Source organism: Salvelinus sp. IW2-2015, unplaced genomic scaffold (assembly GCF_002910315.2).
Source record: "Salvelinus sp. IW2-2015 unplaced genomic scaffold, ASM291031v2 Un_scaffold924, whole genome shotgun sequence".
Lineage (NCBI taxonomy): Eukaryota > Metazoa > Chordata > Actinopteri > Salmoniformes > Salmonidae > Salvelinus > Salvelinus sp. IW2-2015.
Window position 1 is genome coordinate 177,908 of NW_019942649.1, and position 27,487 is coordinate 205,394.

Genomic DNA, 27,487 nt, shown 5'->3' on the forward strand with positions numbered 1-27,487 from the left:
TATATTAAACAGAGACGTATGAGTAACGGGGAAGATCCCAACCTAACCCCACTATATTAAACAGAGACGTATGAGTAACGGGGAAGATCCCAACCCMAACATAAGCAGCATTMTAAGCCACTGCATCTTAGTGCTAGAGGCGTCACTACAGACCCTGGTTCGATTCCAGGCTGTATCACAACTGGATGTGATTGGGAGTCCCATAGGGCGGTACACAATTGGCCCAGTGTCGTCTGGATTAGGATTTGGCTGGGATAGGCTGTCATTGTAAATAAKAATTTGTTCTTAACTGACTTGCCTAGATAAATAAAATAATATATTAAACAGGGATGTATGAGTAATGGGGAAGATCCCAATGTAACCCAACTACATTGAACATCATGAGCATGAGCTGTGCAGATATGTGTGCCAGTATCTGAAACTGGACCGTCTGTACACTAAAACAATTGGGCTGAGCCTCTGGTCACCCATGAGATAAGATGGSAGAACACTGTTGTCCAATAGGCCTAACTTAAAAGCACAACCACATCCCCAAACAGGAAACACCTCTATCGGTACAGAACAAAACATTATTGGGCTCGGGACTGTATGGCTGCATTTACACAGGCAGCCCAATTCTGATCTTTTGCCCAATTATAGGCAAAAGATCTGATCTGATTGGTAAAAGACCAATAATTGGGGGGRAAAAAATCAGAATTGGTCTGTCTGTGTAAATGCAGCCTWTTAGTGACACAACCCAGCCTGAGAGAGTTTAGTGAATGGGTGATAGTTCTGGTCACCCATGAGATGAGCTGTCAGAACACTGTGGTGTGGTCCAGTAATGATGGCACAAGAACATGGCTGAGACATCACCACTCTTTCCAAGGGTCACCGAGCAGATTATGGGATGATTGAGCGGGTGACCCTCATCTTTTTACTATTTGTATAGAACATTATTGGGGACACAGCCCAGACTGAGTGAATCAGTAGGTGATAGTTTTGGTCACACATGAGATGGCAGAACTAAATGCTGTGGCCTAGTAATTAAAAAACACAACAACCCAAATATAATCACTACGGCACAGGAGCTATGGGTCCTTTAAACGGACTATGGGGTCCTTTAACACAGGGGACTATGGTCCTTTACACAGGACTATGGGCTTTACACAGGACTATGGGCCCTTTACACAGACTATGGGTCCTTTACACAGGGACTATGGGTCCTTTACACAGGGGACTATGGGTCCTTTACACAGGAACTTATGGGCCCTTACACAGGACTATGGGCCCCTTTACACAGGACTATGGGTCCTTTAGCTTAACAGGACTATGGGTCCTTTACACAGGACTATGGGGTCCTTTACACAGGACTATGGGTCCATTTACACAGGACTATGGGTCCTTTACACAGGACTATTGGGCCCTGTTACACAGGACTATGGCGTCCTTTACACAGACTATGGGTCCTGTTACACAGGACTATGGGCTTCCTTTACAACAGGACTATGGGGTCCTTTACACAGGACTATGGGTCCTTTACACAGGACTATGGTCCTTTACACAGGCACTATGGGTCCTTTACACAGGACTATGGCTCCTTTACACAGACTATGCTTTAACAGGACCTATGGGTCCTTTACACAGGACTATGGGCCCTTTAACACAGGACTATGGGTCCTTTACACAGGACTATGGGCTCCTTTACACAGGACTAAGGGGTCCTTTAACAGGACTATGGGTCCTTTACACAGGACTATGGGTCCTTTACACAGGACTATGGGCCCTTTAACAGGACTATGGGTCCTTTACACAGGGGACTATGGGTCCTTTACCAGACCATGGGCCCTTTACAAGGGACGTATGGGTCCTTTACACAGGACTATGGGTCCTTTACAACAGGACTATGGGTCCTTTACACAGGACTATGGGTCCCTTTTACACAGGACTATGGGCCCTTTACAGACAGGGACTATGGGTCCTTTACACAGGACTATGGGCCTTCCTACTTACACACGGACTATGGGTACACAGGACGATCCTTTACACAGGACTATGGGTCCTTTACACAGGAACTATGGGCCCTTTTACCCACAGGACTATGGTCCTTACACAGACTATGGGTCCTTTACACAGGACTATGCGGCCTTTACACAGGGGACTATGGGCCTTTACACAGGACAATGGGTCCTTTACACCAGGAACTATGGGCCCTTTACACAGGACTATGGGTCCTTTACACAGAGACTAGGGTCCTTTACACAGGACTACTGGGCCTACCGTTTACACAGGACTATGGGTCCTTTACACGACGGACATTGGGCCTTACAACAGAAGGACTTATGGTCATTTACAACAGGACATATGGGCCCTTTACACAGGATATGGCCCTGTTACACAGGGACTATGGGTCCTTTAGACAGGACTATGGTCCTTTACACAGGACTATGGGCCCTTTACACAGGACTATGGGTCCTTTACACAGGACTATGGGTCCTTTACACAGGACTATGGGTCCTTTATTGAGGATAGTCCAGATTGAGTAAATTAATGTGAATGGGTGATATTTCTGTTCACTCATGAGATAGCAGAACAATCTGGCCTAGTAATTAAAAAATACCTCAGACATCACCACTGGGTCGTATTCCTTAGGCACCAAATGTAAGAATGAACTGAAACAGGGAGGGATGATCTGAACATGTCCATTAAGAAATGCTTGTTTTCCGTTGCAACATGTTTTACTACAGTGTGCCCTGATAAATACAACCCTGGTCTAATGGGTACAAGATTGTGCATGCTTCCCAAATGTCACCCTATTCCCTATATAGTGCCCTACTTTTCACCAGAGCTCTATGGGGTCCTGGTCAGAAGTAGTGCACTATATAGGGAACAGGGTGTCTTTGGGCCTCTATCAGGGTCCCAGCACAGATAGTTAGTGTGTGAGTGGGTGACCCTCTTTTTAATCACATTTCCTAAAATAGCCTGGCCTGCTATGTCTATTCTCTGTGGGAAACTGAGCCATTGTGATGGGCGAAAGAATGAAAGCAGAGCTTGTTTTGGTGAATCTGCCCAGCAGTGAACCTTGGGGTTGAGGAGATGTGAAKGTGTGTGTGTGTGTGTGTGTGTGTGTCCACACTGATGGGCCTGAACAAAGATAAAACATGTCAGATAGAATTGCTGCAGACACTGCCCATTACCCATGACATCATTCCTCGGCCCTAGCTGCGTTAGGCGATGGCTAACCGGCACAACAGAGCCGAGGGGAAAGAGAGGGATGAAGGGAGGGGTATGGAATGAAAAAACACACAAACTGGATGCGGCTATGCATGCTCTGAGAACACAGAGAGGACTAGAGAGGACCAGACATGACCAATGGTGTCGGCCCTGTTCCCATAGAGGGGCTCTGGGAAGAAAGAGCGGTGCAGAGTCCCCCTCTCCAACGTCTTCAAGCAGGGCAGAATGTAGAATGGGAAGTTAATCTCTCACATCAGGTCTCAACGTCCTTCAGGATCTCTTTAGACATGTCAGTCAGCTGGAGAGGCTAGAGGAAAGGGGAAAGGGGGGGGGGCTTTTCATTTCCATGGTAAAGAGGATGATGGAGAGTGAGGATACAGGAAAGGGCACATGTTTAAGAGAGAGGAAAAGAAAGGAAGAGAGAGTCAATCACCACCTTCYGGAGACACCTGAAACCCCACCTCTTTAAGGAATACCTAGGATAGGATAAAGTAATCCTTCTAACCCCCCCTCCCCCCTTAAAAGAGTTAGAAGTGGTTGTTCCACTGGATATCATAAGGTGAATGCACCAATTTGTAAGTCGCTCTGGATAAGAGCGTCTGCTAAATGACTTAAATGTAATGTAAATGTAAATGAGAGAGAGATGACATGTTACAGGCCCTCTCGTACAAAAAAATTAAGTAGTTACCAAAGTTATAGCCTTGTTAAACTGGTTATTTATTTATTTTTGTCAGTAGCTTATTCACACGTCACTTTCACCAAAGATAGTTGACTCTGCACAAATGTTTTATTTATTTTTACCTTTATCTAACTAGGCAAGTCAGTTAAGAACAAATTCTTATTTACAATGGCGGCCTACACCGGCCAAACCCTAACCCGGACGACGCCCGAGTGATGCAGCGGTCTTTTTATTTATTACAGAATAGAAAGTTTAAAAAACAAAGATGACATAGTTATGCATGACTGGTTATACATAGCTGTGTGTGATTGGATAATAATAAACATCTAAGGTATAATAATAATAATAATAATAACAGGCTGTGCATTACAATCTTGCAGAGAGTTTACATCAGGGATGTCAATCTCATTCTATGGAGGGCCTAGTGTCTGCAGGTTYTWGTTTTTTCCTTTCAATTAAGACCTAGACAACCATGTGTGGGGAGTTCCTTATTATTAGTGACCTTCATTCATCAATTAAGTAAAACGGAGGAGCAAACACCTGCACACTCGGCCTTCCGTGAAATGAGTTTGACACCTGTCCTTTACATTCTCCAAATGTCTGTACAACGAATCAAAGATATGTGGCGACTGCCCCCTGTTGGTCGTGGTCCAAAAATGAAAGGTGCCTAAAGTGTGGGGTTCTCATTTTGCCAAGGTGTGCACTGTCACTGCACATTACGTACTATTTAGTTAGTTGTACATGGCCAAAACAATTATCAAACAGGGGCTATAGGGAAATTATGGATATGCGTCCATTGTTTAATCATTGTGCAACGAGAAAGAGGTTGACCACAGGTGTGAATGGCCGTGCCCCGCCCTCCYACCCAGACAAGTGTAAATTATTTCTAGTTAGCCATCAAACACTCTTGTCATATGTATTTTTCTGTCTTTCAATCAATGTCATAACAACTCAGTCTTTCCATCTGCTAACTGGTTTGGTTTGTCTTCACTACCCTCTATTTTCAACCTTCAGAACATTCTTGTCACTCTTCGACTTGCCGCAGTGCACATGTGGGGAATGATGCACCACAAAACAACTCTGTATCCATCCGCGCAAAAATAATTATTTACAAAATGTTTGCATATACTCGTTTTTAAAACGTTGGGTGTGTGTTCCYTTTGAATAATTAATTAATATTAATTACGCTTATTGGACCACACACCACCACGCTCATTTTCTGTACAGTTTGTGGATTGATTATTTTCGTTGGATCTATATTCTGGCAACAAACCAAAAAAATCCCTGGCTGAGGCTCATTCGCCATTTTATGGCTCGAGAGTCGCTTTGTTGAAGTCGAACCAGCGCTTCATGATTGTGAATTTGAAGGAAATTTAGAGCTAGGCTGATTGCGAGAAGTTATATCGGCAAGGACGGTAAATAGCATAGGAACTAGCCAACTGTTGAAAATAGTAACATTCTTCTTGACTAGCTAGCGTTGACTCTGTGGTTAGCATAGCTAGGCTAACAGCTTTAGCAAGCAACGGCTCAAGAAACTTCGATCAATCGACGAATAAAATTCTCTTAATTTGATATTATCAAATTACAACACTGACGACCACCGTGCAAGACTCGAAGACCGAGGAGATGGCGAGCTCCGTGGGAAATGTGGCTGACAGCACAGGTAGAGCTCGCCCCAATTAGCATTAGCTCTCTAGTTAGCTTCCTCGCTAGCATGACACGAACCTATGCTAACATCTTGCAGAACCATTGTTTTTTTGTGCCAGCGTGTAACTAATCCAAATGTTGCGCCATCTTCAATTATAGCATCAACTCAAATTTTATTGGTCACATACACATATTTAGTAGATGGTATTGCGGGTGTAGCGAAGTGCTTGTGTTCCTAGCTCCAACAGTGCAGTAAGTTAACAAGTCACAACAATACACACATCTAAAATAATGGAATTAAGAAATATATAAATATTAGGACGAGTAATGTCGGATTGGCATTGACCTCAGTAGAATATAATACAGTATAAATGAGATGAGTAAAGCWRTATGTAAACATKATTAAAGTGACTAGTGTTACATTAAAGTGGYCAGTGGTTCCATATCTATAGGGCAGCAGCCTCTAAGGTACAGGGTTGAGTAACCGGCTAGTAATGGCTATTTAAACAGTCTGATGGCCTTGAGATAGAAGCTGTTTTTTAGTCTCTCGGTCCCAGCTTTGACGCACCTGTACTGACTTCTCCTTCTGGATGATAGCGGGGAGAACAGGCTGTGGCTCGGGTGGTTGATGTCCTTGGTCTTTTTAGGCCTTCCTGTGACATCGGGTGCTGTAGGTGTCCAAGAGGGCAGGCAGTGTGCCCCCGGTGATTCATTGGGCAGACCGTACCACCCTCTGGAGAGCCCTGCTGTTGGGTACCCTCAATTTCCCRTCTGTAAACGTTTGAGGGTCTTAGTGACCAAGACGAATTTCTTCAGCCTCCTGATGTTGAGATGCTTTTGCGCCTATTTCACCTCACTGCCTATGTGGGTGTACCATTTCTGATTGTCAGTGACGTGTACCCAGAGGAACTTAAAGCTTAACACCTCCACTGTGGTCCCGTCGATGTGGATAGGGGTGTGCTCCCTCTGCTGTTTCCTGGTGTCAGCCAGGTGTGGCTATGTAGCGATCTGTTGTGTAAACACACAAAATGGATCAGCTATGTAGATAAACCCGCCAGACATGAAGATGGAAGTATGTTATTGTATTGGCTAACTTGAACATAGTCCCGCAAGACAACATTCGTTTTATTTTCTTGTTGTCTTCCCTAACGTTTGATACAATGCAATTTAGCTAGCTAACGTAGCTAGCTTGTTGATCCTGTGTGTATTGACTGTGATTGTGCTGGGTCTGTAGTGTTGGGTCTGTTTTCCCCTTTTAGGCATGCATCAAACGTTAGTTACCCAGATGTTGATGGGGTTGTCTTTGTCCGCTATCTAGCGTCCATTTGTAAACCATCACTTTACGTTTCATCCAGCAATGTACTTTGGTCCGTTTTCATTTCATCGCACAACATTGCGTTTTTCATACTATTTCATGTCAGACAGTTCTAACTAGCTAATGTTAATACTTATCTCTTCATGATAAGGGTGCTGATGACTAGCTAACGTTTAGTTAAAATCCTAATAATTCACTTACTATGTTTCTTCAGCTCCTGTTATGCAGCTAACGGCAGCTAATCATCTAGCTAGTTGTCTTTCAAAGGAAGAATGACAGTTGAATTCTTGAGCTCATAAAACAGAGAATAACAGTAGCAATCTGGCCTATAGTCACACATTTTGTCTCTCCCATGTGACTCATACCCTGTGATTGACAGTTAATCCCTACACAGCTTTTTCTATTCAACTATTGAATAATATACTTCAGTGCAATTATGTATCAACCAAAGGCATTTATCAATTATAAATACTCTGATTTTATGATTTCTCCAGTACTTTTATCTCGTTTATTATTTTGTCTCTGTCCTCGTGTTCTTCCATCACCTCTAACGTGTTGTTTCCCCCCTCGGGTTGTTGGGTGTTGGTGCTACAGAACCGACAAAACAACGTATGCTTTCCTTCCAAGGGTTGGCTGAGCTGGCGCACAGGGAGTACCAGTCGGGTGACTTTGAGGCTGCCGAGCGCCACTGTATGCAGCTGTGGAGGCAGGAGCCCGACAACACGGGCGTGCTACTGCTGCTCTCCTCCATCCACTTCCAGTGTCGCAGGCTCGACAGGTGAGGTGGGGGGAGAGTGAAAGACCAGGAGGTCAGGGGTCAGCTCACTGAAGTCGGTCTACATGGTCTGGAGAGAATACTGGGCCCGCTGTGACTGGCTGGGACTGCAGTACTCTGGGGCTGTAATACACTGGCTGCCGACAGTTCATACTACTACGACACATCTGTGGTGGTTTTGGGGAGTAACGAATGGCTGGCTGCACAGCTGGTCTGTCAGTGATCTCCCTACATGTTCTACTGACCTCTTTTCCCATTCTGACATAACTCTTTTTACAGTGGTGGTGGTGGTGGTGGCTGTTTTCTCTTACAGGTGTTAGGTTTGATCTGTCTGTCTTTCCCAGGTGTCTTGGGTTGTTCCTCTGTCACTGTGTATAATAAGCACATGGAAGTTATTTGTTGTGAAATTTGAAATAAATTTCAGTTGAACCCCACACACAACTATTCTAGTTGTCCCACTATCTCACAGAACACAACACACCAGCTAGTGTGCTAAATTAGATCTTCCATGGACTGACTTAAGTACCACTATTGGACCACACAGCACCACATCTCTCCAACCCAGTACTACCACACACCCTACCAGCCTCGTGACCCCCTCCGCTCCTCTCTCCCTCCAGGTCTGCCCACTTCAGCACCTTGGCCATCAAGCAGAACCCGATGCTTGCTGAGGCCTACTCCAACCTGGGCAACGTGTACAAGGAGCGCGGCCAGTTGCAGGAGGCTATAGAGCACTACCGCCACGCCCTGCGGCTGAAACCAGACTTCATCGACGGGTACATCAACCTGGCAGCAGCCCTGGTGGCAGCGGGGGACATGGAGGGAGCCGTCCAGGCCTACGTCTCAGCCCTACAGTACAACCCTGTGAGTAGACCTTGGGCCCAAATAATGTGCCCCATCATAAGCCAGCAGCCCAGCACAAAACCCAGTGTTTTGGTGTTCTGCCAAACCTTTACGCTGAACATGTCTTACACCCCCCCAAGCTACCCCAATCTGATATCTATTCTAGTATCCTACCCAGACATTTGATGATCACTTGTAGATCTCAGACTGTAATATGTGTTCGTCAGTCTAGTAGTCCATTTCTGGTTTGGAGCTCTAATCTGTTTGTTTCCTGTCCCTCAGGATCTGTACTGTGTCCGCAGCGACCTGGGGAACTTGCTCAAAGCCCTCGGGCGTTTGGAAGAGGCTAAGGTATGTTCGAGGGGCTTGACACCGGCACAGCTTTTTGCTTATCTTTTGTTTGTTCAAAAATTTACTTTGTACTTTGATTTCTTTGTAAGATGTTTTGTTTGTCAGTTATATCCCCCCACCCCCCTTTGAGCCCGATGGCCAAAGTTGCCCCCGTCTTCCCCCCCACTCAGACTCTTCACTCATTCACTTGAGTGTGATTTTTCTCTACCCCCCACTATGCCCTTGCTCTGGGCAGGCCCTACGTACGCCCTTGCTCTGGGCAGGCCCTACGTACGCCCTTGCTCTGGGCAGGCCCTACGTACGCCCTTGCGCTGGGCAGGCCCTACGTACGCCCTGGCTCTGGGAAGGCCCCACACTCTGGCAAGGCCCCCCCCCCCACTGGCTCTGGGCAGGCCCCACGCCCTGGCAAGGCCCACTGCCCCCTGGCTCTGGGAAGGCCCTACACTCTGGCTCCCTACAACCTGGCTCTAGGCAGGCCCCACTGGCCCCTGGCTCTGGGCAGGCCCTACCCCCCACTACACCCTGTCTCTGGGCAGGCCCCATACCCCCCCATTACACCCTGGCTCTGGGCAAGCCCCATACCCCTCCTCCCCCAGATTCCCCCTCCCTCTTATGAGGCTAATAATGTTGCTTTATTTTGAAGGGAGAGGGGGTATTTTCTACACCCCCAACCCATTAAACCCTCCTTTTCTTTCTATTACGGATTTTTGAGAAGGCTTTATACTTTTTTCTTTGAGCCTAGGTAGAATAGTCATCTTCATTCTCACTCCACCTGCACACAATCCCCCTGCTCTCTTTAGTCCCACAATGCTCTTCTCGCTGACCTCTCCACCTCCGGTCAGCCCCCCCTCCCCTCACAGGAAGAAAGGCTGGGCTTTTCAAATTGGTAGCAGTAAWTATGGTTCTGATATGGATATTTTATAAACTCGTAAAACAATAAAAAATAAACAACGGTGGTTTTGGAGGGATAATGCTGGCTCGGTCTTGGAAGGATAAATGAACTGATGAAGTTAGTTCATCTCTTTGCAATGCAAAAGATAAGATGGCCTCTAACCAAACCACATGACTCCAGTTATTTAACAACAAATGGACCACCCCACCACCCAATCCAGTTGTACCACTACCCCTTACCCATGCAGATTTGCTAGTCTTCTTGTATCTTATGGGGCGCTCTCTGACCCCTTTATCTACTCTTAAGCCATTTTATGTCTATCCATCTCCCTGATATGATATCTATACCTTCCCTGGGTTGGGTGAAAGCTGGAGKTGACATCTTGCTAGGTGACCTGGTGCCAGGCCATCTTATTTGGTGCTAGAAGGGGCAGGAGCTCCAGAGAGCTGCCAGCTCATCGCCGGGCCAGCCCCCCTGCACTGTTGCTCCTTCCCCCCGCGCGCTCGCTAGGGCTGGTGGAGTGTGCGCGCTAAGAGCTGCCTTCCTGACACACTAGCTACGCCCCAAGCTGACAGCTCCCTGCTGTCTTAGAGTGGGTGAATAGAATAGTCAGGACTGTACCACGTTTTCATACTGTCACACACACCCCTCCTTACAAGAGCCTAGTACGGTCCGATGCTGCGTCAGGCAGACAGCTCACAAACTGCACTCCGCCACCCGCGTTCAGTTGGCTTGGTTAGAGAGAAACACGCATGCGCAGCAACCAGCGCTGACCTCTTTATTTCAGAGCTACCTATGGAGGCTTCTAGATGCCCAAACATTACACACCGAGGCTTTTCTTCTCACTCCCCATTGGCCAGGATTCAAGCACAACAGGACAAAGAAAAAGCCAAGCATATAAAAAAAAAAACTTTTTGAAGAAGAGTTGAAGGAAAGCGTATGCTATGACCATATTATTCCCAAAGAAATGTGATCAGTTCATTTGATGAAGATCAAGCTAGTTATCCTCCCTCCTTTCGCCTAGCTTGGCCATACTATTAATTTATTGAAACGCATTATCAAAGCCTTTCTTCCCTCCTGCCCCCCCCCCCCCCTCCTGAAACATCATTATTTTTCTTAGAAAATACAATAAACGTTGCATGAGTGTAAACAGCAGGTTGTTTTTTGTAGTGCTTTTTTTTAAGGACGTTTTAATTACTTTCCATGTGAGAATTAAAAAAAAATAATTGTGTATTGTTTTGCGAACTTTTACTAACGCTCTTGTTTTATTTTGTCTCTTGGGTTTTTTCCACGACTGATGATGTTATTTAGATGGTTGTTTCAGGTGGGTGATGACATTACTCCTGCTACCGTACCCTAGGTGCCCTGGCTGAAACACGGATCACTAGGGCAGCATCAGTCCTCAACCACCAGCTGCTGAGGCTGCCGCCCGCCCCTCTGACAAACAATATGGTAACGGGTTTGTAACTGCCAGCAAGAGAGAAACCATGAACTACTACGTTATGCCTGAGCAAGAAGCTCCTCTGTCTTGTGGCTTACTCTGAAGAGCAGAGAAACAAAACAAGAAAAGTTAAACAAACAAAAACAAAACAAAAAGAAGTACAGTAAGCATTCCTTTTTTAAATGTCTTAAATTACCATAACGGCCAAAACGTATATATCAGTAAATAAAATAAAAACATTACAAAAATGAAAGCAATTAGCGGGGAAAAAGATAAGATCCTGAGTAAGAACCCTCTAACTTGTTGTCCTGTTGATTTAGTTTTTTTCCTTCTTGGTTTTGGAGTTACGGCGTTCTGTGGATGATGCAGACAATGCGCTGTGAGTGTGCAGTAACGCAGGGGCTGCGCAGCGAACAAGGCAACCAAGGCCAAAAAAAGCGTCAGGCACAAAGCTCCCCCCCCTCCTCCCCCCCGGCCTGCTGGGTACAGACCCCTCCTCCCCCCGACGCCCTCTGTCAGCCTGGCACCCAGCGTACCCCCAACCTCCAATAGGACACAATTTGTCTCTCTAAAACAACTCCTCTATTTCCCCATTGCCCTGCAGAACAGCCCCTGGGCTCTGGTGGTAGATCCTATCCTCCTCTTAGGGCATCAGACACTTGGCCGTCTTGATGCCCCTTAACTTCCAAAACTCCCCTTCTCTATATTCCCCCTCTATCTAACCATCGAACCAGCTTCTTGGCTGCGGTCTCCACGTCCTCTAACCCCAACCCCGTCCCCTGCCACTCGTTGGTCCTGAAAGGCATTGTGGGTACAGAGTGTGGCAGTCTAGGTAAGCTGGGCGTCTCCCGGGGCTCAGGGTCTGCAGCCAGTCCGCAACGCGGCCGGGTTCAGCGAGCGCAGCGGCGGCAAACATCGACCTCTTGTTGCTAAGCAGCAGCACGGTCGGCAGTGGCGGTGTGCGTGGTGATGTGATTGTAGCCAAACACACACCTAGGACATGCCCAGCCCACGTAGCTTTTTGTGCGCACGCATTACAGGGACCTCCACCTGCACGCAGCACCCGCCATTCAAGGTTGTGAGATACCACTAGTTAATATAGTCAGCTATCAAATAGACTGCAACCAAAATAGAAGTTACTGGTTGTGTTATGAATTTGAATATCATTTAGGTATTTCCCTTGACATTAGCGGCTTATTATCGGCTGTACATTACATAGTAAAGCAGAAAAGGTTAGGCAACGTTTCTGTTCCTCATCTTGTGAGAAAGGCCATGATAACTGCAGAATGTCGGTCTGCGTGTGGGTGCTGGTTGGATCTGCGCAGCGTAGGAATAAGCAAGGCAGCTTAGCGCCGCAGATTTCAGCGCAGGCGAGTCCATGCTGCACACTCACTTTTTGCTTTAGTTGAGTACGGTCACTAATTATTTTTCCTCTATCCCTTTTTGTTTTTCTTCCTGTTTTATTCTCTTCATATCTTTATTTTATTTGACAACCTTTCCTCCTACCACCTCTATCACGGCTCCCCCTCTTCTTTTTCTCTACCACTGCTCTTCCTCTCCTCCTCTGGTTTTGATTGTTAACCCATTGAAGGCGTGTTACCTGAAGGCTATTGAGACTCAGCCCAACTTTGCGGTGGCTTGGAGCAACCTGGGTTGTGTGTTCAACGCCCAGGGAGAGATATGGTTGGCCATACACCACTTTGAGAAGGTAAGACTTTTCTACAGAGCCGATGATGTAAAAACAAAAGACAGACCAGGATAGTCTAGTCTGACTGACTAAGGGTTCATGTCTGGGCTGAAACGTTTGATAATTCACAAACAATACTATTCATGTCTGGGAACGTTTTAAGTACAGTCCTAGTAGTGTACACTGGTGAACAGGGGAAGAACGGTACACAGTACAGGGGAATTTTGGCTGAACAAAATAAAAGACCAGTGTTGGATATATTCAATCACAAATCAATCTGGTTTAATACAAGTTGAAACAGGAGCAGAGGAAATGTCTAACTTGGCCTTCGACCAGAGATGCCCCTTATCCTACTTGTACAGAACCACTAAGCCAAAATAACGTCAGCTGCTAGCTACACAATCAGTGTTCCACAGAATACAACAACAATCAGTGTCCTTGGACCTGCAGTCTGGCGTCAGGCCCTATCAACAGATATGAGTAACATCCAGAATCGCATCTAGTGACCAACCTGTGACATAAGTGGAACGCTTGAAATCATGTGAATTACATAATGGGAACATGTATAAATATTCAAGGCATTTTGTTAATTACGCTAAGTCCACATTACGTTAATTACGCTAAGTCCACATTAAGTCCACATTACAACTGGTGTTTGGAGGAAATGTTTAACACACTTCTACTACGGTATATCCTGTTCGTTGTGTATGATGTATGGATTTATGGGTATTTGTCAGGCTGTGACTCTGGATCCCAACTTCYTGGATGCCTACATCAACTTGGGCAACGTTCTGAAAGAGGCTCGCATCTTTGACAGGTCAGTGACTGTTCCCATGGTATAACCAGTTAAACCTGAAGACACTCCCTTGTTCATGTCATTTATAATTCTAATCATCCTAATTTCACCTGGTGAGTCTTAGGCTAGTAATAGGCTCTGTGTTCCAAACAGCACCCTATTCCCTGTGTAGTGCACTACTCTTGACCAGGGCCCATAGGCTCCAGTCAAAAATTGCACTATATAGGGAATAGGGTGCCGTTTCGGACGTAGTCTAGGTATGACGCTCTGACACCTTGTAATTACATTTGAAGAAAGTCAAACACACAGAATCATGCATATGAAAGTAGCAGCAGCAGTATATATATATATACTGTATATATATATATATTTTATATAGATGGATGGATAGTATAAATTGTACATAATCTGACTTTCTGTCGTTTTTTATTTAAAGCTGCAATATATGTAACTCTGGGCGACCTGACCATGTTCACACAGAAATGTGAGTTATAGATCTGTCATTCTCATTGAAAGCAAGTCTAAGAAGCGGTAGATCTACAGTGGCTTGTGAAAGTATTCACCCCCCTCTTGGCATTTTTCCTATTTTGTTGCCTTACAACCTGGAATTAAAATAGCTTTTCGGGGGGTTTGTATCATTTGATTTACACAACATGCCTACCACTTTGAAGATGCAAAAAAAAAAATCTTGTAAAACAAGAAGACAAAACAGACCTTGACCGTGCATAACTATTCATGCAGACAGCTTACAGGAAGTCAATTTTATTATTTTTTCACCTTTTTTTACCAGGTAGGCTAGTTGAGAACAAGTTCTCATTTTACAACTGCGACCTGGCCAAGATAAATCAAAGCAGTGCGACACAAACAACAGAGTTACACATGGAATAAACAAGCGTACAGTCAATAACACAATAGAAAAAAGTCTATATACCGTGTGTGCAAATGGCATGAGGAGGTAAGGCAATAAATAGGCCATAGAAGCAAGTAATTACAATTTAGAAAATTAACACTGGAGTGATAGATATGAAGATGTGCAAGTAGAATACTGGTGTGCTAAAGAGCAGAAAAGTAAGTAAAAAAAAAAATTTAAAAAAAAAATGATATGGGGGTGAGGTAGGTAGATTGGATGGGCTATTTACAGATGGGCTATGTACAGCTGCAGCGATCGATTAGCTGCTCGGATAGCTGGTGTTTAAAGTTAGTGAGGGAAATAAAAGTCTCCAGCGTTTAAAAATTCAAATTAAAAGCCGTTTTAGAACCGGTTGGTGTCGGACTTGATGCACCAGTACTGTTGACTGCTGCAGAAGCAGAGAGAACAGTCTATGGCTTGGGTGGTTGGAGTCTTTAAAGATTTTCCAGGCCTTGCTTTCACATCACCTGATATAGAGGTCCTGGATGGCAGGGAKTTTGGACCTAGTGATGTACTGGGCTGTCCGCACCACCCTCTAGCGCCATGCGATCAAGGGTGGTGCTGTTGCCATACCACGCAGTGATGCAGCCAGTCAAGATGCTCTCAATGGTGCAGCTGTAGCACTTTTTGAGGGCCCGTGCCAAACTCTTTCAACCTCCTGAGGGGGAAGAGGTGTTGTCGTGCCGTCTTCACGACTGCGTGTGTATGTACCATTTTTTTGGGACGCCGAGGAACTTGAAGTTCTCGACCTGCTCCACTGCAGCCCTGTCGGTGTGGATTGTGGCGCGCTCACCCCCCCTGTTTCCTGTAGTTCACAATCAGCTCGTTTGTCTTACTGACATTGAGGGAGAGGTTGTTTTTCCTGCCCCACACTGCCAGGTCACAGCTTACAGGAAGGTGGTCAGTCTCGTATTGTCGCTGGTGATCAGGACTACCACAGTCGTGTTGTCTGCAAACTTGATGATGGTGTTGGAGTCGTGCGTAGCCATGCAGTCGTGGGTGAAGAGGGAGTACAGGAGGGGACTAAGCACACACCCATGTGGGGACCCCGTGTTGCAGGCTAGGGTGGCAGAGGTGATGTTGCATACCCTCACCACGTGGGGTCGGCCCTTCAGGAAGTCGAGGGGGAGGTGAGTTGCAGAGGGAGGTGTCCAGTCCCAGGGTCCTAAGATTGATGACGAGCTTGGAGGGGACAATGGTGTTGAACGCTGAGCTGTAGTCAATGAACTGCATTCTCACATGGCTATTCCTCTTATCTAGGTGGGTGAAGGGCAGTGTTGAGTACAATTGACATTGTGTTGTCTATGCATCTGTTAGGGCGGTATGCAAATTGGAGTGGGTCTGGGATGATGGAGTTGATGTGTTCCATAACCAGCCTCTTAAAGCACTTCATGATAGCTGATGAGTGCTACAGGGTGGTAGTCGTTATGGCATGAAGCCTTGGAGTTCTTAGGAACAGGAATGATGGTGGTCATCATAAAACATGTGGGGATTACAGACTGGGACAAGGAGATGTTGAAAATGACAGTGAATATACCTGCCAGTTCTTCGCATGCTCTGAGAACGCGTCCTGGAATACCAGCGGGCCTTGTGGGTATTGACCTACTATTAAAGACTATTCACGTCTGCCTCAGTGAGATTACCCAAGCTTCTGGGTCAGTGGCGGTTCTCACACCCGGCACAATGTTATTGTCAAAGCGTGCATAAAATGCATTGAGTTTGTCTGGTAKAGGCGTTTCGTTGGRCASATCACGGCTGAGTCTTCCTTTGTAATCCGTAATGGACTGTAGCCCTTGTCACATGGGGGCTTCGGGCACCTGTGTAATATGATTCCACCTTATTCCTATTGTCCTTTTGCCCGTTTGACTCTACGGAGGTCATAGCGGGACTTCTTGTACTTGTTCCTGTTCTCAGACGTAGCCTCAKGGTTGTCTGCGATAACCCTGTGGTCGTTTAGTTTAGCGCTGACCTCTGTGTTTAATCCAGGGCTTTTGATTGGTGAAGCAGCGAGCCTTAACTGTGGGGACAACGTTGCCGATGCATTTCCTAATGAAGCCAGTGACAGTTGGTTAGCTCGCCGACATTATCGGTGGGAACCCCGAAACATATTCCAATCGGCGCAAGCAAAGCAGTCCTGTAGCTTAGTCTCTGCTGATTCTGGAGACCATTTCTCAACTGAACGAGTTACTGGTAATTTACTGTTTTGAGCTTCTGCTTGTAAACAGGAAGCAGGACTATGGAGTCATGATCTGATTTGGAGGATGAGGGAGTGCCTTTTATGCTTGCTTGTGAGTAGAATGACGATGGTCTAGGCCTTTATTTCCCCTAGTGGTGAGGAAGACATTGATGGAAGTTGGATATTGCGTGTCTTAATGATGCAGAATTTWAAATTGCCGGCAACCAGAAAAGCAGCCTCTGGATATATTTTTCCTTCTTGGTTATAGCCTCATACAGTTAAGTGCCTGCCTGTTATTTTTCCTCTCTTGAGGTGGAATGTTTACAACAGTCACGATGACAACTGAAAACTCACTCGTGAGGTAAAAAGTTGGCATTTGACCATGTATTCCAAGACTGGTAAACAATGGGGTGGACGCTTCCACCGTGCTCGAGTCAGCACACTTGTTGTTGATGAAGAGGAGGAGGGGATGGATCTTTTCCGAGAGCCATGTTTCAAAAGAGCAGAGAATATTGCAGTTGCAGAATATTGCAGAGTCCCGTTGGTAGCAAATCCGCGATCAAAGGTCATCCATCCCTCTTATCAAGTGACTAGTAGAATTGAGGGAAAGGGTGGCTGGTTCTCCCATCGCCTTAATCTCGCCAGTATCCCCTCTCTAGCCTCTAACGTCTGTGTTTCTTCTTGGTTTGCCCAAAAATTGGGTTGGAATTACAGGGCAGATGAGTTGAAGTGTAAGCTGGAATTGCGCTATCTGACGATCTGATGTTCAAAAGTTGTCGGTTTATAAGAAATCATAGCCGGATACATTTAATTGTTTTTTTATTCAAAATGGCAAAGTTGGATGGTAGCCACCCAGTACGCCGCCGCCTTAACAAATACTTATTTTACTAGGGAAACCTGACGAGAAGCTACAGCTCAGTAGTACTAGTACCACTCTACTCTCCTCTACACATCACCAGTACCACTCTACTCTCCTCTACACATCACCAGTACCACTCTACTCTCCTCTACACATCACCAGTTACCACTACTCTCCTCACACATCACCAGTACCACTCTACTCTCCTCTACACCATCACCAGTACCACTCTACTCTCCTCTACACATCACCAGTACCACTCTACTCCTCTACACATCACCAGTACCACTCTACTCTCCCTCTACACATCACCAGTACCACTACTCTCCTCTACACATCACCAGTACCACTCTACTCTCCTCTACACATCACCAGTACCACTCTACTCTCCTCTACCACATCACCAGTACCACTCTACTCCCTCTACACATCACCAGTACCACTCTACTCTCCTCTACACATCACCAGTACCACTACTCTCCTCTACACATCACCAGTACCACTCTACTCTCCTCTACACATCACCAGTACCACTCTACTCTCCTCTACACATCACCAGTACCACTCTACTCTCCTCTACACATCACCAGTACCACTCTACTCTCCTCTACACATCACCAGTACCACACTACTGTCCTCTACACATCACCAGTACCACTACTCTCCTCTACACATCACCAGTACCACTCTACTCTCCTCTCTGTATCCATGCAGAGCGCAGTGCTGGGCTACCTGAGTCCTCAGCTTTTAGTACTTACTATTACTACTAGTGTTTACCCACCCTTCTCTCTTTTTCCAACCATTCAGAGCGGTGGCTGGCTACCTGCGTGCCCTCAGCCTGAGCCCCAACCACGCCGTCGTCCACGGCAACCTGGCGTGCGTCTACTACGAGCAGGGTCTTATCGACCTGGCCATCGACACGTACCGCCGCGCCATCGAGCTGCAGCCCCACTTCCCTGACGCCTACTGTAACCTGGCCAACGCCCTCAAGGAGAAGGGCAATGTAAGGAAGAACACGGTGTGTGTGTGTCCAAGCAGTGAGAGACTGCTCCGTTATTCTGCATCCCAACTGCCAGTGTGAGAGTCATGCCGGTCCCAGCAGGCCGCAGCAGTTGTCTGTCTGTGCCCCGTGCATGCCATGCCTGTCGTGCATTCCTTGACCTAATTTAGGAGATGAAGGGGGGGGTGTTTTCTCCACATATACAGAGAGGAGATCAGATTGGGTGTGGTTAGATRGATATGCATGACACCCTGGTCATCATGCTGGTCTGTTTCATGATTGTTGATAGGCCATCCCTTTCAACACTGCTCCAGACAGAWAGATTATTTTGGGAAGTGCAAGCATTCCCCTGTTCAGCTACAAACAGGGTTGCMGATATGGGTTCCAGCTTTCAGTTAGCAGTGTTTGTGTAGCTGTTGTCTCTGTTGGGGTCTCCYTTTCTATTGGCCCTGTCTGGGCCTTGGCGTCTGTCTGTATGTTTTTCTGTGTGAGGGTGTCTGCCTGTATCTGAGTGTTTTGTCTTTATCTGTGAATGTGTGTGTCTGTTTGAAAGCGTGTGTGTGGTTTAACCCATTGTGGTTTAACCCCGTCTCTCCCAGGTATCAGAGGCTGAGGAGTGTTACAACACGGCCCTGCGTCTGTGTCCCACCCACGCAGACTCTCTCAACAACCTGGCCAACATCAAGAGGGAGCAGGGCAACATCGAGGACGCCGTCCAGCTCTACAGGAAAGCCCTGGAGGTGAGACGGATAACCATAACTATGGCAGAATGCTCATAGAAAGCATTGAAAGTAGCATTGAAAAGTTTCTCTTCCYCCCCTTCTCTTACCTGGCATAATGGGTTTAAGGAATTCTGTTTACAGGCCCTTGTTTTTTTCCCACCACAATCTTAATCACGTCAGCTCAGTGTTCTCTTTAAGGAAGTGTAATTTCATGATTTTGGTGGTGACTGAACAATTGTTTGTTTTTGTAGGTGTTTGCAGYGGCCCACTCTAACCTGGCCAGTGTCCTGTTATATGTATTCTAACCTGTAGGGTGTCCACTCACTGCCCAGAGTGGGTGAAAAATGTGTTTTCGTGATGAAATTTCACTTCCTTATGTTATAAAATACATTTTACCAAGACAAATGATTATTCRTGTTCTGAATCGTTCAGCGAGGTCTTTCTCGAACGTAGTGCCTTTGGAAAGTATTCAGACCTTTGTCTTTTTCCACATTTTGTTACGTTACAGCCTTATTCTAAAATGGATCCTCATCAATCTATACACAATATCCCATAATGACAAAGCAAAAACAGGTTTTTAGACATTTTTGCACATTTATTACAAATATAAAACGCATACCTTTATTTACAGGGCTCGCGAGTGGCGCAGCGTCTCAGTGCTAGAGGCATCACTACAGACACCCTGGTTCGATTCCAGACCATACGAGATTGGGAGTCCCATAGGGCGGCGCACAATTGGCCCAGCRTCGTCCGCGTTTAGCAGGTGTAGGCCGTCATTGTAAATAAGAATTTGTTCTTAGCTGACTTACCTAGTTAAAGGTTAAATCGTTTTAAAAAATTATGTACATAAGTTTTCAGCTCCTTTGATATGAAACTCTAAATAGAGCTCAGGTGCATCCTGTTTCCATTGATCATCCTTGATGTTTCTACAACTTGATTGGAGTCCACCTGTGGTAAATTCAATTGATTGGACATTTATTTGGAAAGGCACACACCTGTGTATATAAGATCCCACTACAAAGAGCAAAAACCAAGCCATGAGGTCAAAGGAATTGTCCATAGAGCTCCGAGACAGAATTGTGTCAAGGCACAGATCTGGGGAAGGGTACCAACAAATTTCTGCAGCATTGAATGTCCCCAAGAGCAGTGGACTGATAATTGAAGTTTGGAACCACCAAGACTCTAGAGCTGGCCGCCTGGCCCAACTGAGCAATCGGGGGATAAGGGCCTTGGTCAGGGAGGTGACCAAGAACCCGATGGTCACTCTGACAGAGCTCCAGAGTTCCTCTGTGGAGATGGGAGAACCTTCCAGAAGGACAACCATCTCTGTAGCCCTCCACCAATCAGGCCTTTATGGTAGAGTGGCCAGACGGAAGCCACTCCTCAGTAAAAGGCACATGACAGCCCACTTGGAGTATGCCAAAGGGCACCTAAAGACTCAGACCATGAGAAACAAGGTTCTCTGGTCTGATGAAGCCAAGATTGAACTCTTTGGCCTGAATGCCAAGCGTCACGTCTGGAGGGAACCTGGCACCATCCCTATGGTGAAGCATGGTGGTGGCAGCATCATGCTGTGGGGATGTTTTCCAGCTGCAGGGACTGGGAGACTAGTCAGGATCGAGGCAAAGATGAGCGGAGCGAAGTACAGAGAGTTCCTTGATGAAACCCTGCTCCAGAGGGCTCAGGACCTCAGACTGGGGCGAAGGTTCACCTTCCAACAGGACAAAGACACAAAGCACACAGCTAAGACAACACAGGCGTGGCTTCGGGACAAGTCTCAATGTCCTTAATTGGCCCAGCCAGAGCCCGGACTTGAAGACTCAAGGCTGTAATCGCTGCCAAAGGTGCTTCAACAAAGTATTGAGTAAAGGGTCTGAATACTTATGTTAATGTAATATTTCTGTTTTTTAATGAATTTGCTAAAATAAGTTTTGCTTTGTCATTATGGGGTGTAGATTTATGAGGGGGAAAAAACATTTAATCTATTTTAGAATAAGGCTGTAATGTAACAAAATGAGGGGTCTGAATACTTTCCAAATGCACTGTGTAATTAAAATCATATCCAAGAAGTTGGATTTTGTAACGTAATACATCTGATAATAAGCACTTAGCTCTGACAGCGGTGCCGGTTTCTCACTGCAACTTTTGAGAGTTTTACATTTTGTGGTCGTCTGTAGTTGTTTCCGCAGGTCACAAAAAGCTAAATTTATGACACGGGCCGAGTTGAATTTGAAAGCCTTTCGTAAATCTAAATATTGGTATGTGCTCAGTGCTCCATTGASATCTCACATCATCAGATGCTTGTTTCTGTGAGAAATCTACTGAAAATAACAGGAATTTCGCATTAATATGAAAACCTATACTAAAATATGGAAATACACGTCTCAAAATTGACATTATCGTGCCTCATTTTATGTCCTGCAGATTTTATTAAAAAGGATGACCAGTTCAACAGTGAGCTGGCAGGTAGCCTTTATTCTGGACAGAATCCAGACTAGCTGATGCCGTTTCCCAGATAAAAAAATAAACATTTAAAACTACTTTTTCCTCTGGCTTTGGTTTAGTCACCCTGTCTGGCCATCCTACAATGGTGAAAACTCCAATTACTTTTGAACGGATTATGATAGAGACATGACGTTTCGACCATAAGCTTTCATAGAGAAACATCTACACAATTAACATATTGGTCAAATTGTGTATTAGATTGGGCACCCTATAACCTGTGTGTGTGTGTGTGGTTGGTGTCTTCAGGTGTTTCCAGAGTTTGCAGCGGCCCACTCTAACCTGGCCAGCGTTCTGCAGCAGCAGGGGAAACTCCAGGAGGCCCTCATGCACTACAAAGAGGCCATCAGGTCAGCAGACACACACCCTCTCTCTGTCKCGCTCTCTCTTTCATCTCGTGGTTTGACAATCCATAGATACACTTTTAGGGACGGTGTTTCAAGGTACTAAATCTAGTTGATAGATTGGCGTCCTACTGAATTGTTTCTGTCTCTCTGTAGAATCAGCCCTACGTTTGCTGATGCCTACTCCAACATGGGCAACACTCTGAAGGAGATGCAGGATGTCCAGGGGGCTCTACAGTGTTACACCAGAGCCATCCAGATCAACCCTGCCTTCGCTGACGCTCACTCTAACCTGGCCTCCATACACAAGGTGACTTTCATCTGTCATGTCTGTTATAACCCACAATCCTAAATCAACTCCTATCAGACCTACAGAAGTGCAGTGAAGTTAATTTGGGATTGGTATTACTCTTTCTGTCACTAATATTCCGCAGGGACAAATTCACCTATGCTCTGCAATTAGTATTAAAATGCATGTATTTTATAAAGGAAGTTGTCTTTATGATTCCATTATTATAATATGTTAATCTCCCTACCCCCAGGACTCTGGTAACATCCCAGAAGCCATTGCGTCCTACCGTACTGCCCTGAAACTGAAGCCTGACTTCCCTGATGCCTACTGCAACCTGGCACACTGCCTGCAGGTACACACACACACACACACACACACGTCTCCTGTGCCAAGTTACTGCAGATACACTTGAAGCCAAATCCTGATTTGAGACTCAACTGTAACTTGAGTATAAATCATGTACTGATGTGAGACATTACCAGAGAGAAGCCAAGTAAGGCCCAAGAGTTACTGCTCCTGTATTACGTTTCTCTGATTTTACATTTCAGACTGCCTCACAAACATCTCTCTCACAAACACACTCACACAACTGTCTCCTCTCTCACTAGATTGTGTGTGACTGGACAGACTATGATGAGCGTATGAAGAAGCTGGTGAGCATCGTGGCTGACCAGTTGGATAAGAACCGGCTGCCCTCGGTGCACCCCCACCACAGCATGCTGTACCCCCTYTCTCACGGCTTCCGCAAGGCCATCGCTGAGAGGCACGGCAACCTCTGTCTGGACAAGGTACAGGCCCTCATCAAAGCAAGTACAGTATTGACCTTTTATTCAGGTGAAAGTTGGGCTGGGGTGCTTGCATGGTAAGCGGTAAGGCGGGGTGGCTTGGAAGTTACTCGTCTGGTACATTTTAAGGAAACTTATTAGGCCCGTAGTCTTTTATTTMGTTAGAAATAAACAGTAAAAAGCATCCTTGGGTGGCAGAAGGTTGTTGGGTTCAGTCATAGATGGGTTAAGATGAGTTTGGTTTGTGTGGTTAGTTAGGACAGGTTCAGGTCCAGTTGTAACTGTGTTATGGACGAGTGATCTGGTTTTAATCTGTCTTATCTAGTTGGACCACCTGAAAGTAGCTAGGTTTAAGGTCATTATCTGACAGGCTATGATGTTCCAATGTCCATACTAGCAATCATTCAAAGTAGGATGCTAGTGTAGATTTGTTTGGAAGAGAGCCTTGGGTTATGTCTCAGATGGCACCCTTACCATTATATAGTGCACTACATTTGGTTAAAAGTAGTGCACTATATAGGGAATAGGGTGCAATTTGGGACACATAGTTGATCAGCTGTGGTATAGTCTAACGGCAGCCCCCCCCCCCCTCCCGTACCACCACAGATCAATGCGCGCCACAAGCCGGCCTTTGAATACCCAAGGACCTGAAGGCCAGAGCGGGGTCGTCTGAGGGTGGGATATGTCAGCTCGGACTTCGGGAACCACCCCACCTCCCACCTCATGCAGTCCATCCCCGGCATGCACAGCTCTGAGGTTTGAGGTGGGGTTTCTTACTGTTGTGTCTCATTACCATAGAGATGTTGTCAGGCAGATTGGCAACGACCAGTGATTTCACATTAACTGATGTGTTTCATACCCGGATTTGAGTATTTCAACAAATGTTTCATTCTCAATGAAACTTTCATGAATAAATAATGGATTAGCAAATTAATTTTAGTGGCCAAACGGTACATTCTGTTAACTCGAAATGACACAACGACAAGGTTCAGTTTAACAAAGTTTACTCTACTATAAGAAACCACATACAAGGTAGCCATTACACTCAAGGCTAGGTTCAACAACGAACTAACTTCCTGCGCATGCGCACTCTTGACTGAGTGATAGCCCCGTAATAACAGAAATATAGGGATACTTTAACATGAACTTAACACATTCAAACAGAAAAACTTCTAACGAGCAAAAATCTTAAATTGAGAGTATAACAGCCAATACTATACGGGCCGTGCATCTGTTCTACACAGTTGTTATGCTAACATGTATATAACATGTCTGGTTGTTTCCCTCCCCAGGATGTTTCTTGCTATGCCTGAGCCAGATGACACAGCACTTTAAGGTTAGTGGAGCGAGGGCCACATCACTTCACTGATCTGTCCAGGTGGAGTGAACGGTAGATGGAGAACTGAATCTAAGTACTTTAGGAGCAGCTGGCATTTTCTCTTCGCCCATTTCCTCTATACTGTAGACATAAAGCCACTGCTGAGCCACAATCCAACTAGAGAGTGACAGATTTTTAAATGCCTCTACACTCCTGTCTGTGCCTCTGTCAGCTCTCCGTGTAACGGTAGGCGCAGACGAATCCATCAGGATGACTCACATCCTGGTCAATATGAACGGCTATACCAAAGGAGCCCGCAACGAGCTGTTTGCCCTGCGCCCCGCTCCCATCCAGGTGAGATAACCAGGCTTTATTTGGCCATGTTAGTTTCTTATAAATGTTAGTTAGTTATACATTTTACCCCACTAGAAAATTGACGTAGGCATCCGAAGGTTTGTATCCAGAGGCACAGGACTGATAGTGACTGACCACTGGTTTGGCAAGAATACCTGGTTTGTCATAAAGTCAGTGCTAAGTGATACTTCTGTGTCCCCTGTTTAGTGGCTGGGCTACCAGGGGTACAGGGATGTAGTGCTGCTGTGGAGTGGGGGAGTGCCGCTCCCTCACCTTTATTTTTTTTTTTTCAATTTGAGAATGAATGGTGCTGTTAAACTATTTCAGGAAAATGATCTTTAATTACCAGCGAAATTTCAGGAAAATTTATAAAATGACCATTGCAATAGATATGTAGGCTACAAGGGCCTATAGGTAGGAAAATGATGGTTTCTTCTGTCTGGCGGTGGTGCGAGTGTTTAACTGTGTGTGTGCAGATGCACGTCGGTCAGAGGCTTGACCACTGAGTGGGCCAAATCTGACATGACCAGCCACAGACAGAACTCTACCAGGGGTTGCTAAAACGTCTGTCCTCAGTGTCATGGACTTGGGGCTCATGTACAACGCACTTTAACTCGCCACACTGTCCGAGTCCTTAGCTTACAAAAAACGCACGACTTCTATTGCGTATGCAGACAAACTGATCCACTGCATGAATCTGAACCTGAAATCGGCCCTAATTAATCTGCCATTCCGATTAATCGGTCGACCTCTAGAACACGCCCCTAAGCACACACCCAAGACAACGCAGGAGTGGCTCCGGGACAAATCTCTGAATGTCCTTGAGTGGCCCAGCCAGAGCCCAGACTTGAACCCGATCAAACATCTCTGGAGAGACCTGAAAATAGCTGTGCAGCGACGCTCCCCATCCAACCTGACAGAGCTTGAGAGGATCTGCAGAGAGGAATGTAAGAAACTCCCCAAATACAGGTGTGACAACCTTGTAGCGTCATACCCAAGAAGACTCAAGTCTGTAATCGCTGCCAAAGGTGCTTCAACAAAGTACTAGGGTCTGAATAATCTTTTTTTTTTTTTTTTTCATTTGCAAAAAAATCTCACCCTGTTTTTGCTTTGTCCATTATGGGGTATTGTGTGTAGATTGAGGGAGGATAAATTATTTAATACATTTTAGAATAAGGTTACTGTAACCAAATGTGGAAAAGGTCAAGTAGTCTGAATATTTTGGAGGCACTTTACAGCGCGGAAATAAAAAAGTGATATTTTTCCACATCGTTCTCATAAATTACCATCCAAATGCCCAATTGTCGACAACACGCTTCAAATAGTGAATTTTTACAATGTGACAATTTATTTCATATGTTATCTGTGGAATTATCAGCCGATATCGGTAAAAGGCCAATGTCTTCCACCGACAATATCGGTGAAACTCTATATCAGTCAGGCTCTGCTTTTAGGATTATTACAAATAGAAAATTATTACTTCTCACGATGGTGCTCGTTTAGTAGGCCTAAAGTTAGATCAARGGCTGAATCGATGTCTCGCAAAGATCACAGAATGATTCATTTGTGTGTTACATAGCCTAACAGAACAGAATATAATGGCATACGCTGTTAAGCCATAAACACCTCAGTCATTTCTTATCCGAAGCTGAATAGGCAGAAAACAATCCTCATGCAACCAAATCTCAACAGTGTGCACCACAGAACAGTGAGCTAGATGTTTACATSTGAAGCATCCGGYTGGCATTTCCRCTCCYYACCAAACACGGTAATGACGAAGCCCAGTGGCCGGCAGTGGGAGAAGATGGAGTGAGATGGATTTTTGGCCCAACATTCTGCAAATGTCCCATTTTTTTAAAATTAAATTGTTTTTCTCAATATGGTTTTCTGTTTCCAAATCTAGAATCTTTGAGTGGAGTAAGTTTTGTAGACTGCCAAAGTTTCCAAAAATTCTGTTTTAGGAGCGTCAGGGCGAATTGAGTTATTGCACATGCACACTTCACAGATTAGGTGTTCCCTAACAGCAATATGCTGCAACGCGCCAATAGGATCTTGCTAACGCGTGCTTGATTCTGCCCACCTCGTTGCTTGTTCTGCCCACTGATTAATTTGCTCCTGTTGGAAATGTCAGACCACAACCTCTCTTGGGTTAGTTATAAAAATCTTTGTCATGTTCCAGTAGGCAGGATATACTGAGTGTACAAAACATTAAGAACGCCTTAATATGAGTTACAGACCCCTTGTTGCACTCATAACTGCCTCAATTCTGTCGGGGGCAGCTGGACTCTACAAGGTGTCCAAGCATCCACAGGTATGCTGGTCCATGTTGACGCTCCAATGCTTCCCACAGTGTGTCAAGTTGGCTGGATGTCCTTTGGGGTTGGACCAGTTCCTTGAAACACACACAGGAAACTGTTGAGTGTGGAAAAACCCCAGCAGCGTTGCAGTTCTTGGACCCAAACGCGTACGCCTGGCACCTACTACCATACACGAATTCAAAGCAATTTAATATTTCGGTCTTGCCATTTACCCTCTGAATGGCACACGACACAATCAATGTCTCCATTATCTCAAGGCTTAACAAAGTCC

The 27,487-nt window shown here is 45.6% G+C and overlaps 1 protein-coding gene across 1 annotated transcript in view; it reads left to right on the plus strand.

Annotated features, from left to right (window-relative positions):
• The first annotated feature begins 5,178 nt into the window (after positions 1 to 5,178).
• The window catches only part of ogt.1 (O-linked N-acetylglucosamine (GlcNAc) transferase, tandem duplicate 1), a 38,750-nt gene continuing 16,441 nt past the window's right edge, over positions 5,179 to 27,487 (plus strand). Inside the window, 15 exon segments of the mRNA XM_024136482.2 lie at positions 5,179 to 5,552; positions 7,446 to 7,629; positions 8,247 to 8,490; positions 8,752 to 8,820; positions 12,745 to 12,861; positions 13,578 to 13,657; positions 18,389 to 18,584; positions 19,181 to 19,321; positions 22,055 to 22,155; positions 22,306 to 22,459; positions 22,692 to 22,793; positions 23,050 to 23,229; positions 23,833 to 23,982; positions 24,025 to 24,031; positions 24,777 to 24,898. Of these exon segments, the coding sequence (XP_023992250.1) occupies positions 5,516 to 5,552; positions 7,446 to 7,629; positions 8,247 to 8,490; positions 8,752 to 8,820; positions 12,745 to 12,861; positions 13,578 to 13,657; positions 18,389 to 18,584; positions 19,181 to 19,321; positions 22,055 to 22,155; positions 22,306 to 22,459; positions 22,692 to 22,793; positions 23,050 to 23,229; positions 23,833 to 23,982; positions 24,025 to 24,031; positions 24,777 to 24,898 (1,884 nt within the window). The 5' untranslated portion in view covers positions 5,179 to 5,515.